This window comes from Scleropages formosus, chromosome 22 (assembly GCF_900964775.1).
Source record: "Scleropages formosus chromosome 22, fSclFor1.1, whole genome shotgun sequence".
In the NCBI taxonomy this organism is placed as follows: domain Eukaryota; kingdom Metazoa; phylum Chordata; class Actinopteri; order Osteoglossiformes; family Osteoglossidae; genus Scleropages; species Scleropages formosus.
In genome coordinates this window covers 13599859-13621387 of record NC_041827.1, presented here as the reverse complement: position 1 = coordinate 13621387, position 21529 = coordinate 13599859, and the positions used below count along the sequence as shown (strand labels likewise).

Here is a 21529-nt window from a genome sequence, read left to right as displayed (position 1 = left end):
CTACTGTACAGCCAGCTGTCCGTGAGCATGAAATTCATCATCAAATTTGTAAACACGGATTAGTTCATTGTCAATAAACGCTTGTCCATTGCAATGTCGCTGTGGTCCTGAGCCTATCCCAGAAACTAAAGGGACAAGGCAGGGTACATCCTAGGTGGGACAGCAGTCTGTCTGCAGCAGGCATCCACTCAACTCTCTTACACACACACAACACACAGCCGTTTAAATATCACACACGGATTGCATGAAATTATTGAAATAATAACCCAGTGCCGCGATTATTATGTGTCTCTTTGTCAGGGCGTTTGGAGCGGAGCGGCTCGCGTTACACTCGCAGACACTTAACCTCGCTGCGCGCTCACGTCAGCAATAAGAAGGGGCATCTCTCCACGGCGCGCGGCGCTCCTCCACTCGCGTCTCTGACCCCCTCCGATCGCCTCCCCTCCCCCTCGCTGACACTGACAGGCGTCACCGCGGCACGAGAAACCGAGGAGCGCGCGGCGCGGTCTTTTCCACAGGCTCCTCCGCGCTCGGGCGCTGCTCCGGCAGACGCGAACGCGGCGAACGTGGACGCGAAGGAGGACAGCGAGAGCCACCATCCGCGCAGGACCGCTCTCACCCGCGACTCGTTCACTATGTGCGGTGAAAGGAAATAACTCCATCAGCCCAACCGCACGAGCGACCAAACGCACGGCGCTGCAAATGCGCGCGCTCACGGCGCTCGGAATCGGCTTGTGGAATCCGGCCACCGCACCGGCGTCTGCGCTCGCGCTCCGTCTCCAGGGGATCCCGCGTGGATCGCTTCTCCTAAATGTCCCCTGAATTTTACACGGGCGAATGTCAATGTGACAGTGGACCGCGCGTCACGCCACGGCGATGCCAAGCGGAGCTGCTTTCTAATTCTGATCTTTGCGAAATCGTTCGTAGCCGGGAATCATGTGGGAGCTGGTCGGTGGAAGCACGATGATTCCACGGCGACTCCACGGCTTGGTGTCCTCCGCGAACCCGGTTTGAACCCGAGTTCAGTTTGCACAATTATTAGCAGAGGATCCGCGACACGAGCACGTTGGATTTCCTCCTTCCCTCATTTTTCCCTCTTCTTCTTCTTGTTTCCCCAGACTGACAGCTGGCCTCCTGGACAGCACCCTGCCCGTCTTAACTGTAAACTCAACTGTACCCGCGAATTGTGGACTTGCTGGGATATAATTTTCTCGACGTAGCGAACTCACACAGTCAGTGTGTGTAGTGAATGCCGTGTTTGCTTCTTTGTAGAAGTTACTTTTGTTGCCTCCACACTGAATGCTGTTAGTGCCCCTGTTCCTCAGTCCCCGACACCCCAGCCGCGTACTGTGGGATCAAGCCGTGGAAGCTCTTCTGCTCCAAAGGGGGGGGGTTTAAACAAACACGAGTGACCGCCCGCCCGGGCTCGTGCGCACTCCCAGCTCGTGGACCCAGCTGCTCAAAAAACGATATCAACTGGAAGTCGCGATGATTAAACTAAAGCCACCGTACAGCTTGTTGTGATTTCTTCTTTAATTAACCCGAAGTCTTTTTTGACGGATGAGTAACAAGAAGTGAAAGTGATGCGTGGAAGTCACACGGCTACCTGTGGACTTGTGGAGAGCCCACAGACATTCTAGGACTGGGACCCGCGTGGACCGAGTGGAGAGGGTGCGGGCTTTAAAGACTCTGCCTCCATCGGCTCTTGCGATTTCATCTGTGGCGCGAGCGCGCGCGCGCGTCTGTACTGTTGACAGTCGCCATGGACCTCAAAGTGGAGTCGGAGGAGGTGGACTGTAAGCAGCCGGTGCCCATCGAGGTGTTCGCGAGCCGCTCCACGCTGCACGGCATCTCGCACATGTTCAGCTACCAGCGCATCTGCATCAAGCGCTGCCTCTGGATCCTCTTCTTCATGGGCTCGCTGAGCTTCCTCATCTACGTGTGCGTGGACCGCATTCAGTTTTACTTCGAGTACCCCCACGTCACGAAGCTGGACGAGGTGCTCATCTCGGCCATGATCTTCCCCTCGGTCACCTTCTGCAACCTGAACGCGTTCCGCTTCAGCCGGGTGACGCGCAACGACCTGTACCACGCGGGAGAGCTGCTGGCGCTGCTCAACGGGAGGTGTGTATGCGTGTGCGTGTGTGTGACAGGACACACACGGCATCCCAGACAACTTTTCGGAGGTGTTCCTATCCTAACCCCATCGAGAGTCGCTTCGAGATGCTTCAGGACTGTGTGTCGCAGCGCTTCTAAGGAATCATCTGTTATTTTTTATTGACGATTTGCGCCACGTTTACTAGAACCAATATATAATCCTTAAACCTGTGTATCTACGGCAAGGCTATTTCAGTTAAAAAAAAAAAAAAGCATTTCAAATGGGGGGTCGCGGTGGCGCAGCGGCGCAGTGAGTTAGGTCTGTGCCTGCTCTCTGGCGGGTCTGGGGTTCGAGTCCCGCTTGGGGTGCCTTGCGACGGACTGGCGTCCCGTCCTGGGTGTGTCCCCTCCCCCTCCAGCCTTGCTGCCCTGTGTTGCCGGGTTAGGCTCCGGTTCGCCACGACCCCACTTGGCACAAGCGGTTTCAGACAATGTGTCAGACAGACATTTCAAATGAACTTGTGCGTCACACCGGCGGGAGCAGCTTGCGGAGTGTGTTTAGGAGTGTCACCTTATTCTGAAAGTTTCTGCTTTGAATCTCCCTCCTGTACTACCTAACCTCTTTAAAAGTATTTCTGTCCTCTGTTGTCAAAGTGACAATATTCTGCTTTATGGGTGGGCAGATTCTTATGAAGTTAATTAGATAACTACAATGTAACTCGCTTTGGACGAATGAGTCTAGCCTGAGAGGTAACAAGTATCTTTTGCTCACGTAAAGGTTAGAGAGCCGCACTGTAACCGATGACATGTGGTCCAGTTCGGAGCGCCTTGGATTTTGCACATAAATGATAAACTATGCGATTTACGCATTGCTGCTGAGCGATATTATTTCAAGTCAAACTTAAATTCAAATTATTTTTCCATGGATTAATCATGTGAACGCGTTTCCAGGGCTGTTGTAGAATCTGTACTTCTAAGAAACTTTTTTTTTTTTTTTTTTTGCGTTGGTGATGATGTGCCCTTTATTCTCAGATTCTTTGAGCCAAGTTGCTTGTTTAATTCCCTTTTATTATATGTCTCGGTGATTCTGAAAGTGCTGATTTTCTGTTTGCAAATCTTATGGAAGAAGTTTGGGGGCAGTTTTAAAGTCCTTTGATCTAAACCCACATCAAATATTCAGTTATGGACTGCGCATCTCAATCAATGGACGTCATTTCCATAAGCTTTAAATAGTGTAGAACTGCAGGAATGCACTCTCCAGGTACCGTGTTTTGGTTGTGGTAAATCCCTTGCTGTGAAAATGAAGACAACTTGCTGCCAAACTGAAGGAGGAAGAAGTCATATAAGGTCTTTTCTTTACTCCTGCCACTAACTGCTGGATGATAAATATTGTGACACCTTTGATGTGTTGAAGTTACACTAAATTTACATTTATATGTTTATCTGACACTTTTCTTTGAAGCCGCTTATAACATTCAGCTATTTACAGTTGCGTAAGTGTTTATACAGCTGTGTGTTTTATTACTACTGCATTTTAGGGTGATTCCCTTCCTCAAGGGTATTGCACCAGCTGGATAGATTCAAACCTGCAACTTACAATTCCAGAGACAGCACTGATCACTATACCACCTGCTGCCACCTGGAAGACCTCTTAAGGCCAGATCGCTGGTCAATCTAATTCAGCTGTCCTTGATAACACTTCTTGTGGGGGCATAACTGAGTTTAAAACACACATTCTCCCTTTAAGAAGTGTCTGGCAGATAGAATTTTGTCCTATGAGAATCTCAGAGTTCTTGAGTTTTCTTTCTTGTTTATTTTTAAAGAGCTCTGGACAAGAGTAGTTTTTGCAGGAGTTTTTTTTTTTTTTTATTAAAAAAAAAAGAAAGACCCCTGTTGGCCATAAAGTGCCTTGTGGACAGACAAACTCCCACCAGGTGCTCTTGTGAGATCGAAGGGGATCCTAATTAGGGCTCCATTCTTTTCTGAGTTTGACCAAGCCTTGGGGTGGACAGCTGATGCCGGTGACAGGGCCACTACAGTTTGGCCAGCAGGGCATTGGTGGTCATCATTGTTACTTCTCTATGAGTTGTGATAAAGGTGGGATAATTTTTCTGCTTTGGGGAAAGTAACCTTTGGATCTGGCATTGTAGAATTTTGAAGGATGTTGTTAGCACTTAATTTCACCCAGGGCAAACTTTCCAAGATCACAACCTGTTCGTTATTGTTATATTAAAAACAGCAATGGGTGTTTTAGAGTTGGGGGGGAGTTTACACAATTTGAAAGTCACCTGTAACCCTGGAAAAGTCAAGGCTGCTGCTGAAAAGAGCCCAGGCTGGACAATAAATAGCTGTCAGTGTATTTTCACTCTAAAGGCATGTTTGCAATGAATTGGTGACTCTAAATTGCTTGTTGTGTGTGTGTGTGTGTGTGTCCTATTCTCCTGCTGTGTAGATGATGGAGCACTAAACTCCCAGTAATAATCTTGTTTAATGCTGCAAGTTGCTTTGGATAATTGTGTCATTTACTAATTGTTTGTCACTTTGGAGAAAAGTATCTAAATGACTACATGTAAATATCCCATCGCTCTCAGCTTTTGGGAGGTGCACAAAATCCAAATGTTGTCATAAATAGGAAGAAATTCCCTGTAAGTCAAAGGAATGGTGTTAAATGAAACCCCTCCTAAAGTCAATTTTGTGTAACTCAAATGGATGTATTTTTGTTCTGTTAATCAATTAAATGGAACTTACACCTTCAATAAATTTAAGATGAGCAGGAAAAAAATTGTTTTGAAAGGGCATGAACTGTGTAATATTATGCCAGTCAACCTCTGCTTTTTGCTGATGTGTTGATCAGCAGAGGTTCTGGTAATGGAGTTGCGGAGTAATGGCTTACATGGCCATCTTATACGATTTCCAGCCTCAAAGCCACCTCGATGGTGCTGTCTTGCTGGATCAAGCCACCTTCAGACCACAAGGCTGAACAATTATTTCCTTGTTCTCTGGTATCTGATGCTACATGTCAAATGTTCACTGAGGCAGGATGGGCTCTCATGACATGACTGTCATTTTCTCATCTTAAAAGAAGGTTGTCATTGTTAAAGCAGACATTCATTGTCCTTGTAGAATCTTTGTACAATCTAAAAAAAGAGCAAATGTGACAAAAGTTAAGTTTTTCAGTTTTTTTTTTTTTTTTTCCTTCTCCACAGAGGAAATTGGCCCTTTCTGATACTATAGCAGGAAAGAACAAAGGTTGAAGAGGAAAGTATGGATACAGTCAGAAGCTTCATTGTCATTTCAGCCATATACAGCTGGTACAGTGCACAGTGAAATGAAACCATGTTCCTCCAGGACTATGGTGCTGCATAAAATAGAGAGCGACACAGACTACACGAAGTGTACGGAGGGGTGTGTTGTATGTGCTGTAAGGAGTAGAATAAGCTGTTCTGTGCTCAGTGCTCCTACGGTTATTTTTAGCTTATTGATCCATAGCGCTCCTCTGCTGTGGACCCCTGATAGCCTGCCCCTGAATACATATTAGTGTGTCACAAATACACATACCTTTAGTGAAGAGAAAAATTGCATGTCTTTAGCATCCAGTTTATCAGAGTACTGTTGAAAACAGACCTTAGAATATAGATGCAGGGCTGATGTTGATGTTAGGGCTGCAGAACTCCAGTGATCATGCCCTTATAGGTTACTCTCCATCCACTGTGAGAAAGTTGTACAGGAGAGAGTGTTACATGGGACAGCTTGTTGGCATGATGACATTCCAGGTGTAAAATATAAGATGTTTTAACATACATAATTAACAAATTCACCACAATGAATCAATTACTCCGGTGGAAAATGTTATAGACATGCAAGATATACTACTTACTTATTTATGGACTACATAAATCAGTAAGAAGAACATGCTGTCTGCCTTATGCACACATCTGAAGAAGGCACTTATTCTTGCGCAACTGTCTAGATGTGAGAAGCAAACCTGAGGCATCTCTGTGTGTGGTTCTGACCCCAAGTTGGCTCCTTATTAGCAGGGAAGGAGAAAAGTGTTGTAGATGACAGTCCGGCTGACCACTTATTGTCAAATGTAATTTTTTTTGTGACCCAGTGCGCCCAAGAATGCTTTTTTTAATATGTGCTTTGGCAGGATCCTTTTTGTATCCAATTCTGTGCTTGTCCAACAAACCACAGCAAGGAAACTGATTAAATATCTAGCATCATCATCTTCTATTGCATTGTTTCATTATCTTTATTAACTTTCCCGGATCTGCTTATCCGTGATTACATCCAGGCAGCTACATCGTAAGTTAGAAAGAAACCCTCTGAGTTTCGGCCGAATTAAGTACTATAATTATACAATTATATGTGAAAGTGGCATGAAAACGATGTTTCTGGTCACTGAAGGAATGGATTGCCAGCTTCTGAAATATTGCAACGCTGTCTAAACCTCTTGTTAAAGCATATTTAAAAAAACATTGTTTTCCATAAGCAGATGTTGCTATCCAGGAAATGAAAGGAAAGGCATGTCTAAGGGGCAGCTCGGAGACCCGCAAAGCTGCCGACAGGCTGAGCGGACATCAGAGAGAAGGAGGGATGACAAGCAGAGGCAATTAACTCGTGTCTCGTAAGCCATGTGATAAACAAGCTTTTATCCGCGTGTAATTAGTGCTGTCTGTGAAACCTCACTGTTGTCAAGCTGATAAACAGTCCCTAGTGCTTTCCGACCCTCAGCCCCATTTGGCTGAGTGTGCAACCCAGGGGTGTTACTGCTGAAATGTGGGTCTCATAGATGCTGTATTACATAAAGCACTAAACGAACATACTGAGGCAGGGAGGATGGTGCCCTGTGAGACCGGCAGGTATTATTACCTCTCCAGGGACAGCAGTCTACTTTCGCAAAGCAGCAGAGGGAGGCCATGTCTCTCTGCTAACTTTACAGTTCCCTGTTTAGTGGTACACTTCCACCCTCCATTTTTTTTTTTTGCTTAAAGCTTAAAAGCTCCCCTGTATGTCACAATGGGGGTTATCATCTTCAGTGAGCTATGACTACTTGCTGTTCATTCTGACCTGGATCGTCAATGATTTGAAGATCGTACAACTGTGAGTCCTATTTGGGGAATAAGCCACCCCTGCAGATCTTATTGTGTCATTATTGCACTTAATACCAAAAGCTTGCCTATATGGTCATTCTTCTGAATGTTAATATCGTAACGACCCACGTTACTGTGTTTAGGCGGGAAACCTGTTCAATGTAAATAGTTGCATCGTGGGGAAAAATGTAGAATGTAAGTGTGCAACCATTGGGGGCACTTCTGGGGAAAGTGATGGGGTGACTGTGTCTACCAGTGTTTTGGGAGAAAGCCTGGGGGTGCTAGGCAGGCTGGGAAAGCTGGCTTGAGACAGAGGTCCTGCAGGAAACGGGGGTCCTCGGACCGAGAGCATTATTTCCCTGTGTGCCGGTGTTCGAATAAACGTTCGAGATGAATGTTGCCTCTGCGTCCTTCGCCCCATCCAAACCCACAAGGCTGCATGCCACAATATAGCTGTCAATACCATCTAGCATCGTAAGTCATCTGCTATCCGTTGTACCCTGAATCATTTTGTCTCTTTTCTAGAATCACACTGCTGCGGTAACAATTGGTACAAATAAATGCAGTGTGTGTGTGTATATAGTATATATGTATATACTTTTTTAACCAAATACTAGTCTCAAAGCACCTTTTCTGTATGTTGCACAGGTTGGCCTACATATAGAAGGTATCTACATAGGTATGGGTATTGTAACTTAAGGTGCTGAGTCTTTGAGAAGAAATGTAAAGCAATGGGAAGAAGAGATGATGGGAAGTCATTTTTATGCCACAGAATTTTTCTGCTGCTTACTGTGCAGCAGGAAGGCATAAGCATGGCCCTGCAGCAAAGGGATGTCACAGGGTCTGGTGTTGGATTTGTAGTGGATTTGTAGAGCGCAGCAGAGAGAAAGCAACGATACGAACACAGAGGGTGACACAAGAGGAAGGAATGATTGATAGTGTTTTGTATTACAAAAGTATAGAAATAGAAGAGCTTTTCAGGGAAAGAGCAGAAGAAATGTTCTGCCTCTTGTGAGACTTTAGCAGATGCAGGACTGGCGAGGAAAGAGAAGATGTTTTCTGCTTAATAAGATCCAGGGACAGTGAGGCTTTGATCATGGAGGACAAACTAGCACATCAGGCATGTTTGGGAAGTAAAGATTGTGTTCTTATGCGCTTCACGCAAGGGAACTGGGTTCTTTTTGGGATGTTACTCATCTTGTTCTTTTCGACTGTCTGGATGCAAGGTTTTTTCTTTTTAACGATCAGACAGTTTGTAAAATGGCTATTTTGCAGTTGAAAATGATTTTTTTTCTAGAAGTGTGTGGAATAAGGGTGTTTTGTAGATGCTACTCAAGGCATCCTTCAGATATTTTGATTCCAAGTACATGAGGACAGGTAATGGTACCTACATGGTTTTTTGTTATAGTTTCTTCTTTTTGATGGCTTGCCAACAGAATGAAGAGTGAGACATTGAAAGTTCACAAAAAATTAAAACAAAGATATTTGTGCCAAGAGAAAATTTATATAAGCTGAAGTTGTTGGGTTGTTGGAAGCTGAGAGGAGCCGGAGCCATATGAATTTAGTGTCTCGTAAAACTTTAACTTTGCGGTCCCACTTAGAAATGAGAATTAGTTTTTATTTACGGATGATATTTCCCGAGGCATTGGAGCAATGTTGTTATTCCTTCATTTGTTAAGCCCTCATCTGAAATTTAAAGGATTGTGGTCCATAATCTAATTGCAGCTCTTCCCTCACCCATAGAAAGCACTTGCTCTGATTGCTTCAGGGAGTTGTGTCGGGCTGATATTAAATAATTCCCGCATATTGTCGCACCAGCATCTGCTATCACTAAAGCTGAAGAATCTGCTTTCGCTAAAGCTGCTTTCGTTAAATACTCCGGGAGGTGTGAGTCAGTGGCACTCGACTTGCTCTTAAATAGTCTCCTGGTAGCTGTGTGTTTATGAAGAACGCAGTTTGGTAGCTGAGGGTCCCATTCAACTGAGTTTGTTGTCAGGATCAAGACTGTGTCAAGTTGGCAACTGGAGGAGCTGTGAGGTCTACGTTCTGCCTTAGTGAGATGCTCCTACAGCTCCAGGCTTTCTTTTAGCCCTAAACTCAACGAACAAGATGATGTTGATTTTTGCATCCCGTTCAGTAAGATTTTTGCTCCGTAAATAAATCAGGAAGTACAGTGACAAGCCAACTGACAGGTGAACTGCTGCAGCATGAAGGTGTATGTTTGTGCATGTTGTGATGTGAAAATTCTACCTTGATCAGATAACCACAGTCTGTTTCAGAATGTGTTCAAGGCTGAGCTTGATGTACTCTTATGACAAACTCTTACAGTTTGGTTAAATAACCGCTCTTTCAAACGTTTATCACCACTTTGCCACACCAGCTCATGAGAGCTTCACTGCCGTAACATCACCCTGAATTAACATTTGTTTTCTCTGCCCTCTGATGGAAGACCTGCTAGTATGGTCAGTTAAGTCTCTTGAAAAGTTTGCAGATGGAAAGGAAATAACTGCAAAACAGCCTCTATATTTCTAATCTATATGCAAAACCATCTTAACAGTGGTCATTTAAAAACATATAATGTTGTAAGACTTAAACTGTCATAGCAACTCAACTTCCTTAAGGATAAGTTGTCTTCCCTGGAGTCATGATCAGCTCAGGCTACCTTTATCTGAGCTGCACTTATCACAGAGAGCACCTCCAGAGCAGGAGTGCTAGATACCGTCAGGCAATCCACAGCTTTGTGTGCCATATGGTGACAAGACGGACCTACTGATCAGGCTGCAAAGTTTTACTGATTCCTGCCCCCTGAACATGACAAACCATGGAACAGTGAGAGTTAAGGTATTTTTATATGGTAAAAAGGAAGTGTTAAATCAGCACCAAAAGCACCATTTGAGTTCAGTGAGCAGCACAGCAATGAAGGAGGTAGCAATGATGCCTCACAGCTCCTAGAATGTGGGTTCAGACATGGGTTTCAACCCAGTGCAGAGTTTGCATGTTCTCTCCATGTTCGCATATATTACCTTCAAATGCTCTGGTTTCCACCCAACGTCCATGAATATACTTTTTAGGTGGACTAGTGGTTCCGAATTGCCCATAATGTGTACATGTGTAAGTGAATGAGTATGTGTTTGCCCTTCCAGAATGGGCTTCTGACCATCATGAACCTGTATTGGGAAAGTGATTATTGATGATGGGTAGATAGATGGCTGGATGTTTAAGTTCAATCCTTCTCAGAGCTCATGCAACACTAAAAGTAGTTTTAACTCAAAATTTTACTGCACAACTGTGACTATTACTCAAGGAAGTACATGTAAAAGTGTCCCAATGTGTGATGGACACATTGGATTTGACCTTGGAGAAGGATTGCAGTTTTGAAAGGCAACAACTTGCTTCTGGAAGTGGAGTTTTTAACAGCTTGGGTCTGGCAAATCTATGCTGTTACATGGTGTCTAGCTGGGCATGTCTCCTACTCACAGACAAGATAGGCTAAGGGTCAGGTGTAGTACCAAAGATGCTGCATTGTACTTTATTTTCAGTGCTTTAAAAAGGTGTACCATAATATGAAATACAATCCCTCAAGCAAACATCCATGATTGCTGCTAAATACATAATGAGTGCTACAGTGATCTTGCTTCATTAAATGAAGGATATAACTGAAGTGTACCATTTCTTAAGCAAAATGTCTGGCTTATATCTAGTAGTTCAAGAGTGAGAGTTGTTTTGTGTGAAATTATGTCTGCCTAACCCCCACTGGTCAATAAGTTCACATGGATATGAGTTAATATTACCTGTTACTCAGTTAGAGGCTATGTTTAAAACTTTACCATTGTCCAAGAGTAGTTATGTCTCTCTGGATGATTTATAGTAAATTTGCACATCCTTGAAAACAGCTGTATAAATATAATTAAATAGCTTTACTTTGTTTTGTTAAACAGAGCAAATTCAATGCTGGGTGAATAACGGATCATCGGTCTTATTTATTCATGTTATGAGATTTATATGTTTAAAACAATAGTGGTTAAGTGTTGTTTTTAAAGAGCCTCTGGTAGTTTTACTGACTACATTTGTTGGTTCAATTGGACCACATATCAACAGTTTAACAATGAACCGGGTCTTACAGGCAGCTTCAAATACCACCAATGCAGTTATTTATAGAAGGCTAGTTGCTTTTCCAGTTGCACACAATACAAAAATACCATTAAACAGATTTTGTTAAAGTTCCTCTTTCTCAACAAATCCTATATATTGTAGGATTGACAGTATTTATGGTAGAGCTGTTATTCAGAAACCACTTCAAGGCAAGAGCACAAAAATATCCTGGAGAAATAAGCACAAAACTGGATCCCTGCAAAATATACAGTATTGTGATGACTTGTGTTATACTCTTTTCTCCTCTATCTGGATGTTATACACAAAGGATGTGTTCAATCTGCATTGTCTATTACCAGTTGTAAAATATTATGGTGGATCACTAATGACATGCACAGCCACATTATGGGAGTCATTGGGTCTGATTACTCTGTGTAGCCTTATAATATTGAAGGAAAATGAAGCATTTTAAGATGAACAGATGTAATGTGCAAATCTGCTTCCTCATGTTACTTCCATATTCCAGACCTATAATGTCCATATTTCCAACGCCAGAATAGTTTCCTGAATATGAGGATGAACTCAAATAAATTCACTGGCTACCCTAAGCACTGGATATAAACATTGCTGAATAATTATGGGAGATTCTTGACTGTAGATCTTTAACTGCTTCATCCCTCAAAGGCTTGGTGGCTTTCCTTCTTTAAGATGGTTCTATAGTCTGCTATACATGGATGTTTATATCTGCATTCCAGTAAAGACTGGCTTTGTCTGAAAGCAAAAGGTGGCTCTATTATTCATTAGTTACATAAATGAATGTATTAATTAATGAAACCTTATTAATCCCAGGGGGAAATTCACATACATATAGACACACTTATAATATGAATGGATAGACACATGCTACGAACGCATAAATAAGTAGGTAGATGGGCAAAATACTGTCAATAATTATTTATTCATCAATCTCTTGTAGCATCATGCCTCACTGTTGACACTGACCATTTCTGCGAGTCAGTGTCATCTTTCCATTAATGCAAAGGTAACAGCACACTACCCTTTTTCTTCTACATATAAGACAGGCAATCTGTTAAAATTGCTGGCTACATTTTTATTCCACAAAATATAGGACGTGTGATTTCTGAAACAACGGTGTCTACTGTAATTTTTTTAGGAATAAGACCAGGCAGATAATGGCAGATGGATGAAAATAATGGAATGCTCTAACACACCTGAGCTTTTCACTTCCCTCTATTCAAGACCCTCTGTCCCCTTTCCATTAATTCTCCTCAGTGCCACAAATGAATAACTGTCAGTCTGAGTCTGGTGAAATAACACAAAATGTCACCACTTAATCCATTTACTTGAATTATGTAGACCCAGCAGAATTTTATCTTAATTAATGCAGAAATAAAAGATTCTCAGTAGGTCATTTTCCAGTGTTTACGATTTACAAGAGCTGCAAGTGTTGTTAAACAAAAATTTCCAATATCTTTGTTTTCTCCTTTTGTACATTGAAAAAAAAATGTTTTACTTGTGTTTCTGGGAGAGTGAATATATTTATTGACTGAAACTTAAACCAAACGAGCCGATGACAATGAGGCTTTTCTCTCCGCTCAGGTACGAGATCCGGGACACACACCTGGTGGAGGAAAGTGTCTTGGAGACACTGAAAGTAAAAGCAGACTTCCACAACTTCAGGCCCCGTCCCTTCAACATGCGTGAGTTCTACGACCGCACCGGCCATGACATCAAGGATATGCTGCTGTCCTGCCGCTACCGTGGGGTGGAGTGCAGCGCGGAGGACTTCACCGTGGTGAGTGACCTGCTGCTCCAACGCCTGGTTTCATCACACTTTGTGGAATTGGCATGTGGTGGGACTGAATCCTTGGGTCAGTGCAGCGATGTGCACTGAAAGGCCTGGCACACTTGCTGATTCTGCCTGCACACTCTGTCATATTTGCAATGTGTGATACCGTGTTTATGATGATTTACAGTAGATTGTGCATATTGGCTTACATGAGGATTTCAGACGGTTTACATCTTGAATTAAGAGAAACACAAAATTACCAGTAGTCTGGGTGAAGTTGTGGTTTATGTTCTCCTTAATCTCACGTGACCCAAAGCACCATAATTTGATAATTCCACACTAAAAATTTAAACCATTCAAATAAACAAATAGCAAGAAATAAACAGCCAGTATGAACTCTTGTATTAGTTAAATTAGGCAGAGTTGGATTGTATAAGCAAAAAGCAACAATTCAATCAAAACAAATACTGCACATGTATATTTATATTCTGTATTAGGAACAAGACCAGGTAGATAATGGCAGATGGATGAAAACAACAATAATAAGATCTTTGCACATCTGTTCACATCTTCAGGGCAGTGCACCTTTGGAATGCTGTACTCCTGTTCTGCATAATCGTTTTGTGCTGATATGTCCGGCATGCGAGTAAGGTTCCACCGAAGGAGTGATGCTCTCGCTCTCTGTGAACCCCATGGCTAAGCAAATGTATGACCTAGATTTCAGCTTCTGTGCAACTTTATTTCTGTTACGGCCAACATTTAGAAACGGATCAAAGCATATTCCTTATTTCTATATTTCTGTATGATAGATAATTCCATTGCAGTTGTAAGATGGCTTTTACTTACAGTGTTACAGCTGGAGAGGTTGGATTGTAACCCCTGGGTCTGATCTGCAACCTAATGCTACTTATTTCAGCCTTGGCTCTGAGATGGGACCCTTCTCATTGTGAAACCCCACTCTGGGTGTAGTTGTCTGTGTTTTCCAGCCCGGTGAAGCACAAGGTCCTGTGCTCCTCCTGTAATGTGCTGATGTCTCCCTGTTTCCATTCTGCTGATAAACCAATGTCCTGAACCCCACAGAAACAGCTCAGCAGAGAGCACTAATGGTGTGTAAAGAGTAATTCCCGCAGATGATTCGCTATGGGTCCCAGAGCATGATGGTACCTAAAGCACAGTGCCCAGGAAAAGTGGAGTTTGTTCTCTTGGAGATCTTTGTCTCATTTCTCAGCTTGAAATGATGTGCAAAGACAACGTAAGGATCCATCTCCAGTGAAAATATTGATCTCGCCGTTTGGTTCAATGCCAGCCTCACAATAAATGTGATTGCTTTCTGCATGGTTTGTAGATCAGTTGATTTTACACCTTTTCCTGTCCAGCTGAAAGTAAATAACACTGGAAAAATTGCTGTGAATGAAGTAACTCAATATGAATATGCAGTATTACGCGTTGCTTTTTCTTGATGACTTTGGAACAAACAGGACTGTTCGCCTCGCAAATGTCGGTGGGAACGTAATGATGAAAAGTGGAATTTTAGTTACTTTTACAAGTTGGAAGGTGTAAATTACATGTGAGTGTGTTGTGTTTGCATGAGGGTCTTGTAGTATAAATAGACCTTTACCAACACCTGCCCACATATCTCTCGCTCTGGAAGTTCATGCTTGCTCTTGATCATTTGATGTTCCCATAAGGAGGATGTACAGAACCAGGTGAGGTCAGGTAACAACAAAAGCAAATTTTTTCATCACAGGCTTTGCTGAGCCTTTTCACACCCAGAGATTGTCCAGCTCAGTCATGGGATCTTCTGGCGCACTCAAGATTAGCAGCCACACAGCTACTCACCAACCTTCTCCTGGCCATCTCTTCCACACAAGTGTGAAAACAAAAGTGTTCGTTTGGTCATTCCAATCCAGTGAGGGGGGCTCATAAAGAGGCACATAGAAGGTTCTGGAAGGCAGTGAATACATGAACACTTCATATTTTAAATGTGATTGAAATACGCTCCGCTGTTCACCTCTTTTAGTCTCTGACACCTCCTCCTAGCTGTTGCTTTCCTCACCAAAGTCAGACATTATTATCTGAGTATCTACCTTTGTGGTTCAGAAAACTGCAGCTTCCCAGAAGGCTCCTGCAGCCAGTCTAATACCCCCAGAGGTTAGAAGGGCTTTGATTCAGGGCCTCTCTGGTGCCGCCACAAGCCACCGGGCAAGGAATAAAATTTTTCCATTAAGGCAAGATGATTAATGGCTATGCATCCCTGTATTCAATGTGCCATTAAGCTTAATGTTCAGGATGAATTTCTAAAAGTAAAGTAATTTATAATGGAAATATGTGACTAAGGTCAGTGGCAGAGGGGAGAAAAGGGCTATGTAAAAAGATAGCCTCTGTAAAATGTCATTCTAAATCCAGAACAGTCTTCATGTCACAATAGTATCTGAATATATCGTCTTTTTGCAATACTGGCTGTTGGATGTTAAAATTAAGACCCATAAATATCAGTAATATTTTTCCCTTAGCTTGTTGTTCGGTGACTTTGTGCTTTAAGTCAGTCCCTGGCACTGAACGTCTCGCACATGTTTTTCGATATTCCTCTTGAATGTGAGAATGATGCAGCCTAAGGAGAGCGAATACCAACAGGACCCAATATGGCACATGTCGATTGCTGAACGCCTTGAGAATTGACTGAGCTCACATCTCAAGCTGCATGTTTCAGGGAGGTAAAACGCATCCCGAAGATAGCGATGGATTTCGTGGATTACGAGGGATTATGGGATGCAACGGGTCCTAATTGACAGCATGCTGAGCTATTGCTGGGTGCTCCACATTGCATTCCTGCCAGCCGCTTGTCCAGTGCCTTTGCCTTCTGTTTGTCAAGCTGTAGCGTTGAGGAGAGGGCCCATTCCTTACAGCAGGACCTGTTGCAGTGCAGAGAGCGGAGGGATGGTGTTACAACTTGGCAAAAACAAAAGTGCATTTCACCAACAGATGGAGATATATGGATGCAGACATGGGGTTCTGGAAGTACAGCCACTTTGTCTGCACTCACCATTTAAAGCGACGTACATTCCATGGGGAGATGCATATTGAATTGGTAACGAGTACATGGGCAATCATGACAGATTATGTAATTTAAATTTATGGAGTAGTGAGATCTGGGGGGGGAGTGAGTCTGAAAGAGATGTGATTTGAGATCCTTCTTCACAGTGTTTACGCCAAAGCAGGGGTCACTATAGTGTCCTGTGTTGAAACAATCATTGGTGCAAACACACTGTGCGAACAGAGTCATGCTTAGATCTTTGTCCTCTTTCCCTCTTGCTCTCTCTCTCTCTCTCTCTCTCTCTCTCTCTCTCTCTCTCTCTCTCTCTCTCTCTCTCTCTCTCTCTCTCTCTCTATTACTTGCATTCTCTCAATTTCCTTTTCTTTCTCTCTCTTTCTGTATGTCACTGGCCTCCTACAGCCGTAAATCTCGCGCACTGGACTGTACCAGCCTTCATACCTGAAAATGAATTGCAAGTGTGGAAGAAGAATTAGCTGTTATTAATATTAATATGTGGCTGGGCAAGCATTCAAAATGACTGCCTATGGGAGATCATAAAAAATACAATAAATAATGACAGAAAAGGAAGGACCAGTGACTGGCTTTGATGACCTTCTATTTAATTAAACAGACACTATACGAATGGTATATGGTCATTCAGCATCGGGTACGAAGCGCAGACGAACAGCAGGGGACTGGGGCAGCCTGGTTATACTACGAAAGAGGTGTCGGGTGACGTTTCGGTTCATTGGTATCAATGTACAGAGACAGGAATCTGGCTAAGTAAGAAGTTAGATCTTTATAGCGCTTGTTTGTGAAGGGAAACTGGGGGAGCTGATGTGGATTGCTAAACTGCAATGTTCAGAGCATTTTGCTCTTAGGACATGTTTGTGAGCAACTATTGTTTTAAAAAATCTGCAGGGTATGATAAGCTTGGAGGGCTGAGTTTTTAAATTAAAAAAAAAAAAAACACAATCTCACACTCCATGTTTACAAACACCTTTTTAAACGTATTCCTTGTCATTTGATAGGTTGGAAATGTTTGTCTGCTCCATTTGTATCTTCCAAATTAATAAAACTAAAAATACTGCCACTACCATGACATTTTTTGCATGTCTTGAATACATTAATAATAGAATAGAATTATGAAATAGAATATAGTAGTTTCTCATTGAATAACTCACTGCATTTGTTTTATTAATTCATGTCCAATATATACTGTAACACAAGAAAATATTAATCATAAGACTTTAAAATTTCATTTTATTTTTTACGTTTATTTTTCATTTTTAAATGTTGGAATGTGGAACACAATACTGTAGTACATCTTTAATTAGCTTTCTACATGCCTTGAAGGGGTTGTCATGATAAGAAACAGATGTAAACCTGTAAATATATACTATACTGTATTATGGCAGCTTTTGGAATGACTGGCGAACGGAATGACCTGATTCCTGGAACCAGTTATGAACATTAACTCAGATGCGTCTGCAAAGTAAAATTCATTAGTGTTGTAATATTATCTTCAAATGATTTTTTTATGACAGTTTTAATTGGTGTGGAAGGGCCATTGTACATGATGTTTGTACAAGCCCATTCTTGCTTAATTTCCAGTCTCATAGCTTTACTAATTGGTACATGACATTGTGTCTCAAGAGTGTACAAGCAGCTACCTTCAGTACCACCTTGTGCCGACATCACGATTGTCATTTAGCTGGAAGCCTTTTAACCATTTGCCAACAGTCTCTCTGTTTTCAAGAGGTGAACTTCTGACAGCGGTGAGATTTAATCAATAAAAGCAATACCGAAGGTCACCGCTGGTTGACTTCTGTTTTTACAGCTGACTTTTGGTTGTAGTTTCCTTCATCTGTGAAAGATCAATCTGGATTTTGTGACATAAAACCCGATTTATGCATACACTGAGTTATCAGCATGCAATGTAATCCATACATAAATTAAAGAATTTTAATGTACACATAGATTTATTTGACGTGCTGTGGAATAGAGTGCATGAAGCTGACAGTCTATACCCTGGCGATAATCAGCTGGTGACCTGCAGTCCAAATAATTAGAATCATTACACTTATCTTTGCAGAAGTGTTTCCTTAGAGCTTACCTTTAAGTAAGCCCTGTCGCATATTTTGTTCCACACCATCATTCCTATTCCCAAACAGTCCCAGCAGCTGATCCCAAACGTGCTCATTTTCCAGAAATTGCTTGTCCAGCCCCTTCGGCACTGCTGTCTCCTTGCACCCGCAGCTTTTCCAGTTGGATCGGAGAAGACGGTACGGAGCATTCCGCCAGTTGTGTTGATGTGTACAATTTCCTCCACTCCCCGTAGTGCAGATCAATCTTTTCTCTATTACTCTAGTGCTCTTAGACAAGAATCAATTAGATTCCAGTTGCTAAATAATGAATTCCACATTAATGAAAAAAAACTTGGTCTTCCAGAGTAATGAGGCCAGTCATCTACACAGAACCCCTTGCTTGTAATGCTAAATTTGGGTACTTTTACTCACTGCTTTCCAATGGTGGCAGATGGATTTTTGCTACTATAATTACTTTAGACCTTAGTTATTTCTATAAAGATAGAGTGCTCAGATCCGTTAAGAATGCTTCAAGGAGGACACTTCAGCAAGGAGCTCAAGGATTTGATGATGATAACTTCTGCGTCCATTCTGGTTCTATTTTGGAGCTGTTTAAAATATTAGTGGCAAGGGATAGAGACAGAGGCTGCTGTGTGTTTTTCATTGTTGTTTCTTTCACTTTACGCCATTCTCGTTGTTACTCATGTTCTTCCACGAATATATTTCTTGGCACAGCAACATCTTTTCCTGTGAAACAAACATGAAAACAATTCCAGCAGCTGAGAGATGTGCAACAACAACACTGCTGTTGGTGCAAATGTAGGAAGGCCTCCCCCAGAGAATGAAACGAGTCTACTGTAAGGGCATTCCGAGCACAGACACGTACCCACACACACACTTAGACACATTTACAAGTAAACTCAGTTTAATAACATCGATTGACCTTTACTCCTCAAGCCTAGATCTACATTCCACTATATCATTATTTATTGCACATTTGATTATACAGAAAGGTATGGCTCAGGGTACAATCTGGTAAGGAAGACAATGGATGGAAATGTGACAGGAGAGAGCTGATATGAGGATGTCTAGCTTGTAAGAAGAACCCAGGAAAGGTGGTTCCTGGCGAATGGAGCTAGTCTGTGTAACACTGTCAGCGTTGTTTCCCCTGCTCCTTCTGTTTTTCAGTAACAAAGTGGGTGGCGGAAATTCTAAACGATCTAGACAGCTTAGGCCTTAAAGAATCAATTATAGACGCTGTAGATCAGAAGCACTGCCTGTCTGCAATGAGGTCTTGGAGAAGAAAGTCTTCCCGTCTGGTAGACTCTAGAAGGGGGTGTGTGGAGAGCATTATCAGCTGAGGAAATTGAGGCAAAATCCTCTCATTCTTGTCCTTTAGCTTTTCTTTATTTACTTTGTTTCACTTACAAGTCCTCCTTTCTTATAAAATACAATCTTTGTGTGATTTAATTTGACATTATTTACATTTCTGTTAATGAAGAATGCATAATAAATTTCCACCACCCACATTGTTACGAAAAAACTCTGCACTGTGTTATCTGTTTAATAATTTAATAATTGAAAAAACCCTCTTTAAAAAACCTCTAATGCCGCTATTCATGTATACTGCTTTATGCAATGGCATGAGACAACCTGACTGCACTCAAGAATCACATGTCTGCATCCAGATCCCTCCTCCTGTTGCAGTAATGCACTTTTGTATTGTTTTATGACATGGACGTCACTTGGGAGAAAAGTGTCTGCTAAATGAATGAATGCAAATGTAAATGATAAAAATAGAGTGTAGTGTCAGACTTGGTTAACTTTTTTCAATCATTGTTTATTTACTCGGGGGGCACGGTGGCGCAGTGGGTTGGACCAGCTCTTGCTGTCTAGTGGGTCTAGGGTTCGAGTCCCGCTTGGGGTACCTTGCAACAGACTGGCGTCCCGTCCTGGATGTGTCCCCTCCCCGTCCAGCCTTATACCCTCTGTTGCCGGGTTGGACTCTGGCTCCCTGTGACCCTGTATGGGACAAGCGGTTCAGAGAGTGTGTGTTTGTGTTTATTTACTTAGCAGAAGCAAAATATCTTACCTATTTCTCTTGCTGTACTACATAGAGAAATGCTTCTTAAACATTTTATAGGATTCAATTATGATTCTTCTGGATTTTAGACCTGTAACTCTACCTTCGTTTGCAAATTGGGAAACACCCTCGTTTCACACCATTAGAACTGAGAAAATGAAATGTTTCAGAAAAATTCTGGAAAACAATACGTACCCTTTTGCACAGCTTGCTAATTAATTGTATTAAAACAAAAGGCATAGAATTATTTGTGGCATTATTAAATATGCAAGAAAAATCTCTCCTCATGAGCAAGAATGTCCTTTCCAGCAAAAAACTGACTCCTCACACTGACTAAAGAAGTGAAGCTCAGAGTTATAAAGTCATTCCGTTGAGAGAACAAAAAAGCCTGCTGGGACAATGTCTATTAGGTTGTCAGATGTCAAATATTAAATTTGTTACTTTTATTAAAATTATTCAGTGTCTGAAGGTGACTGTCAGCAGCTCATTAGTTAACCAAACTCATTAATGCAAATTAAATGGACTGTATTTAATGTTAAATATAGATTTAACTGCCAAAAAAAAGTACTTTCCTGTAGTTTCCCTGTCAGACAAGCGACTGGTAGGTTTGCTCTTTGGTTTCATGGGTTATGGATATTGCTGGAGATGCAGGTACCACTGAGAGACAAATTTGCAGCCCCTTAGGTATATGAAAAGTGGCTATTTTTAACCGGCTCAGTGTTATATCCTCCTACAGTCCACCTATGCTATCCTTCACTCTTAATAAAAACATATATATAATGCAAAGCCCTAAAATCACTCCATTTGTAGATTCAGCAGGATCATTCCTGGGGCTCCTCTTTCAGCATGGCTGCCATCACTAGGATTACAGACAATGCAGAGAAACAAATTGGTGGGAAGAGGAAAAAACATTTTGGGACATGTTTTTAAAAACACAGCATTTCAGCACTGTATGTACCTTTGCCTTTGTTTGTAAAGATTTCACATGAGGTGTTTTGTTTGGTTACATCTCTTGCTGCATTTAAACTTGGTTAAGTGTTTAGATAAATGTGTTTACATTTACATTTATTTAGCAGACGCTTTTCTCCAGAGCGACTTCCAATGAACTCTATGTAGTGTTATGAGCCCACACACCTTATTCGCCAAGGTGACTTACGCTGCTAGGTACACTACTTAAAGTGTTTAATCATTATAATTTATGATTCCTATTGCCGTCACTGAAGTTGGGTTGAT

At 42.1% G+C, this 21529-nt stretch overlaps 1 protein-coding gene across 1 annotated transcript; it reads left to right on the top strand.

Moving 5' to 3' along the window:
* Positions 1-1684: 1684 nt before the first annotated feature.
* LOC114909333 (acid-sensing ion channel 1-like) lies at positions 1685-13840 on the top strand. Its single transcript, XM_029247726.1, has 3 exons — positions 1685-2124; positions 12903-13098; positions 13668-13840. The coding sequence occupies exons 1-3, from the start codon at positions 1763-1765 to the stop codon at positions 13740-13742; spliced, it is 633 nt and encodes a 210-aa protein (XP_029103559.1). The 5' UTR covers positions 1685-1762; the 3' UTR covers positions 13743-13840.
* Positions 13841-21529: the final 7689 nt, after the last annotated feature.

Bases quoted from the DNA above. Each gene is read 5' to 3' on its own strand.
- LOC114909333 (XM_029247726.1), top strand. From the start codon at position 1,763: ATGGACCTCAAAGTGGAGTCGGAGGAGGTGGACTGTAAGCAGCCGGTG. The intron at 2,125-12,902 runs GTGTGTATGCGT...CTCTCCGCTCAG, and splicing joins CTGGCGCTGCTCAACGGGAG to GTACGAGATCCGGGACACAC. The intron at 13,099-13,667 runs GTGAGTGACCTG...TCACATCTTCAG, and splicing joins GCGCGGAGGACTTCACCGTG to GGCAGTGCACCTTTGGAATG.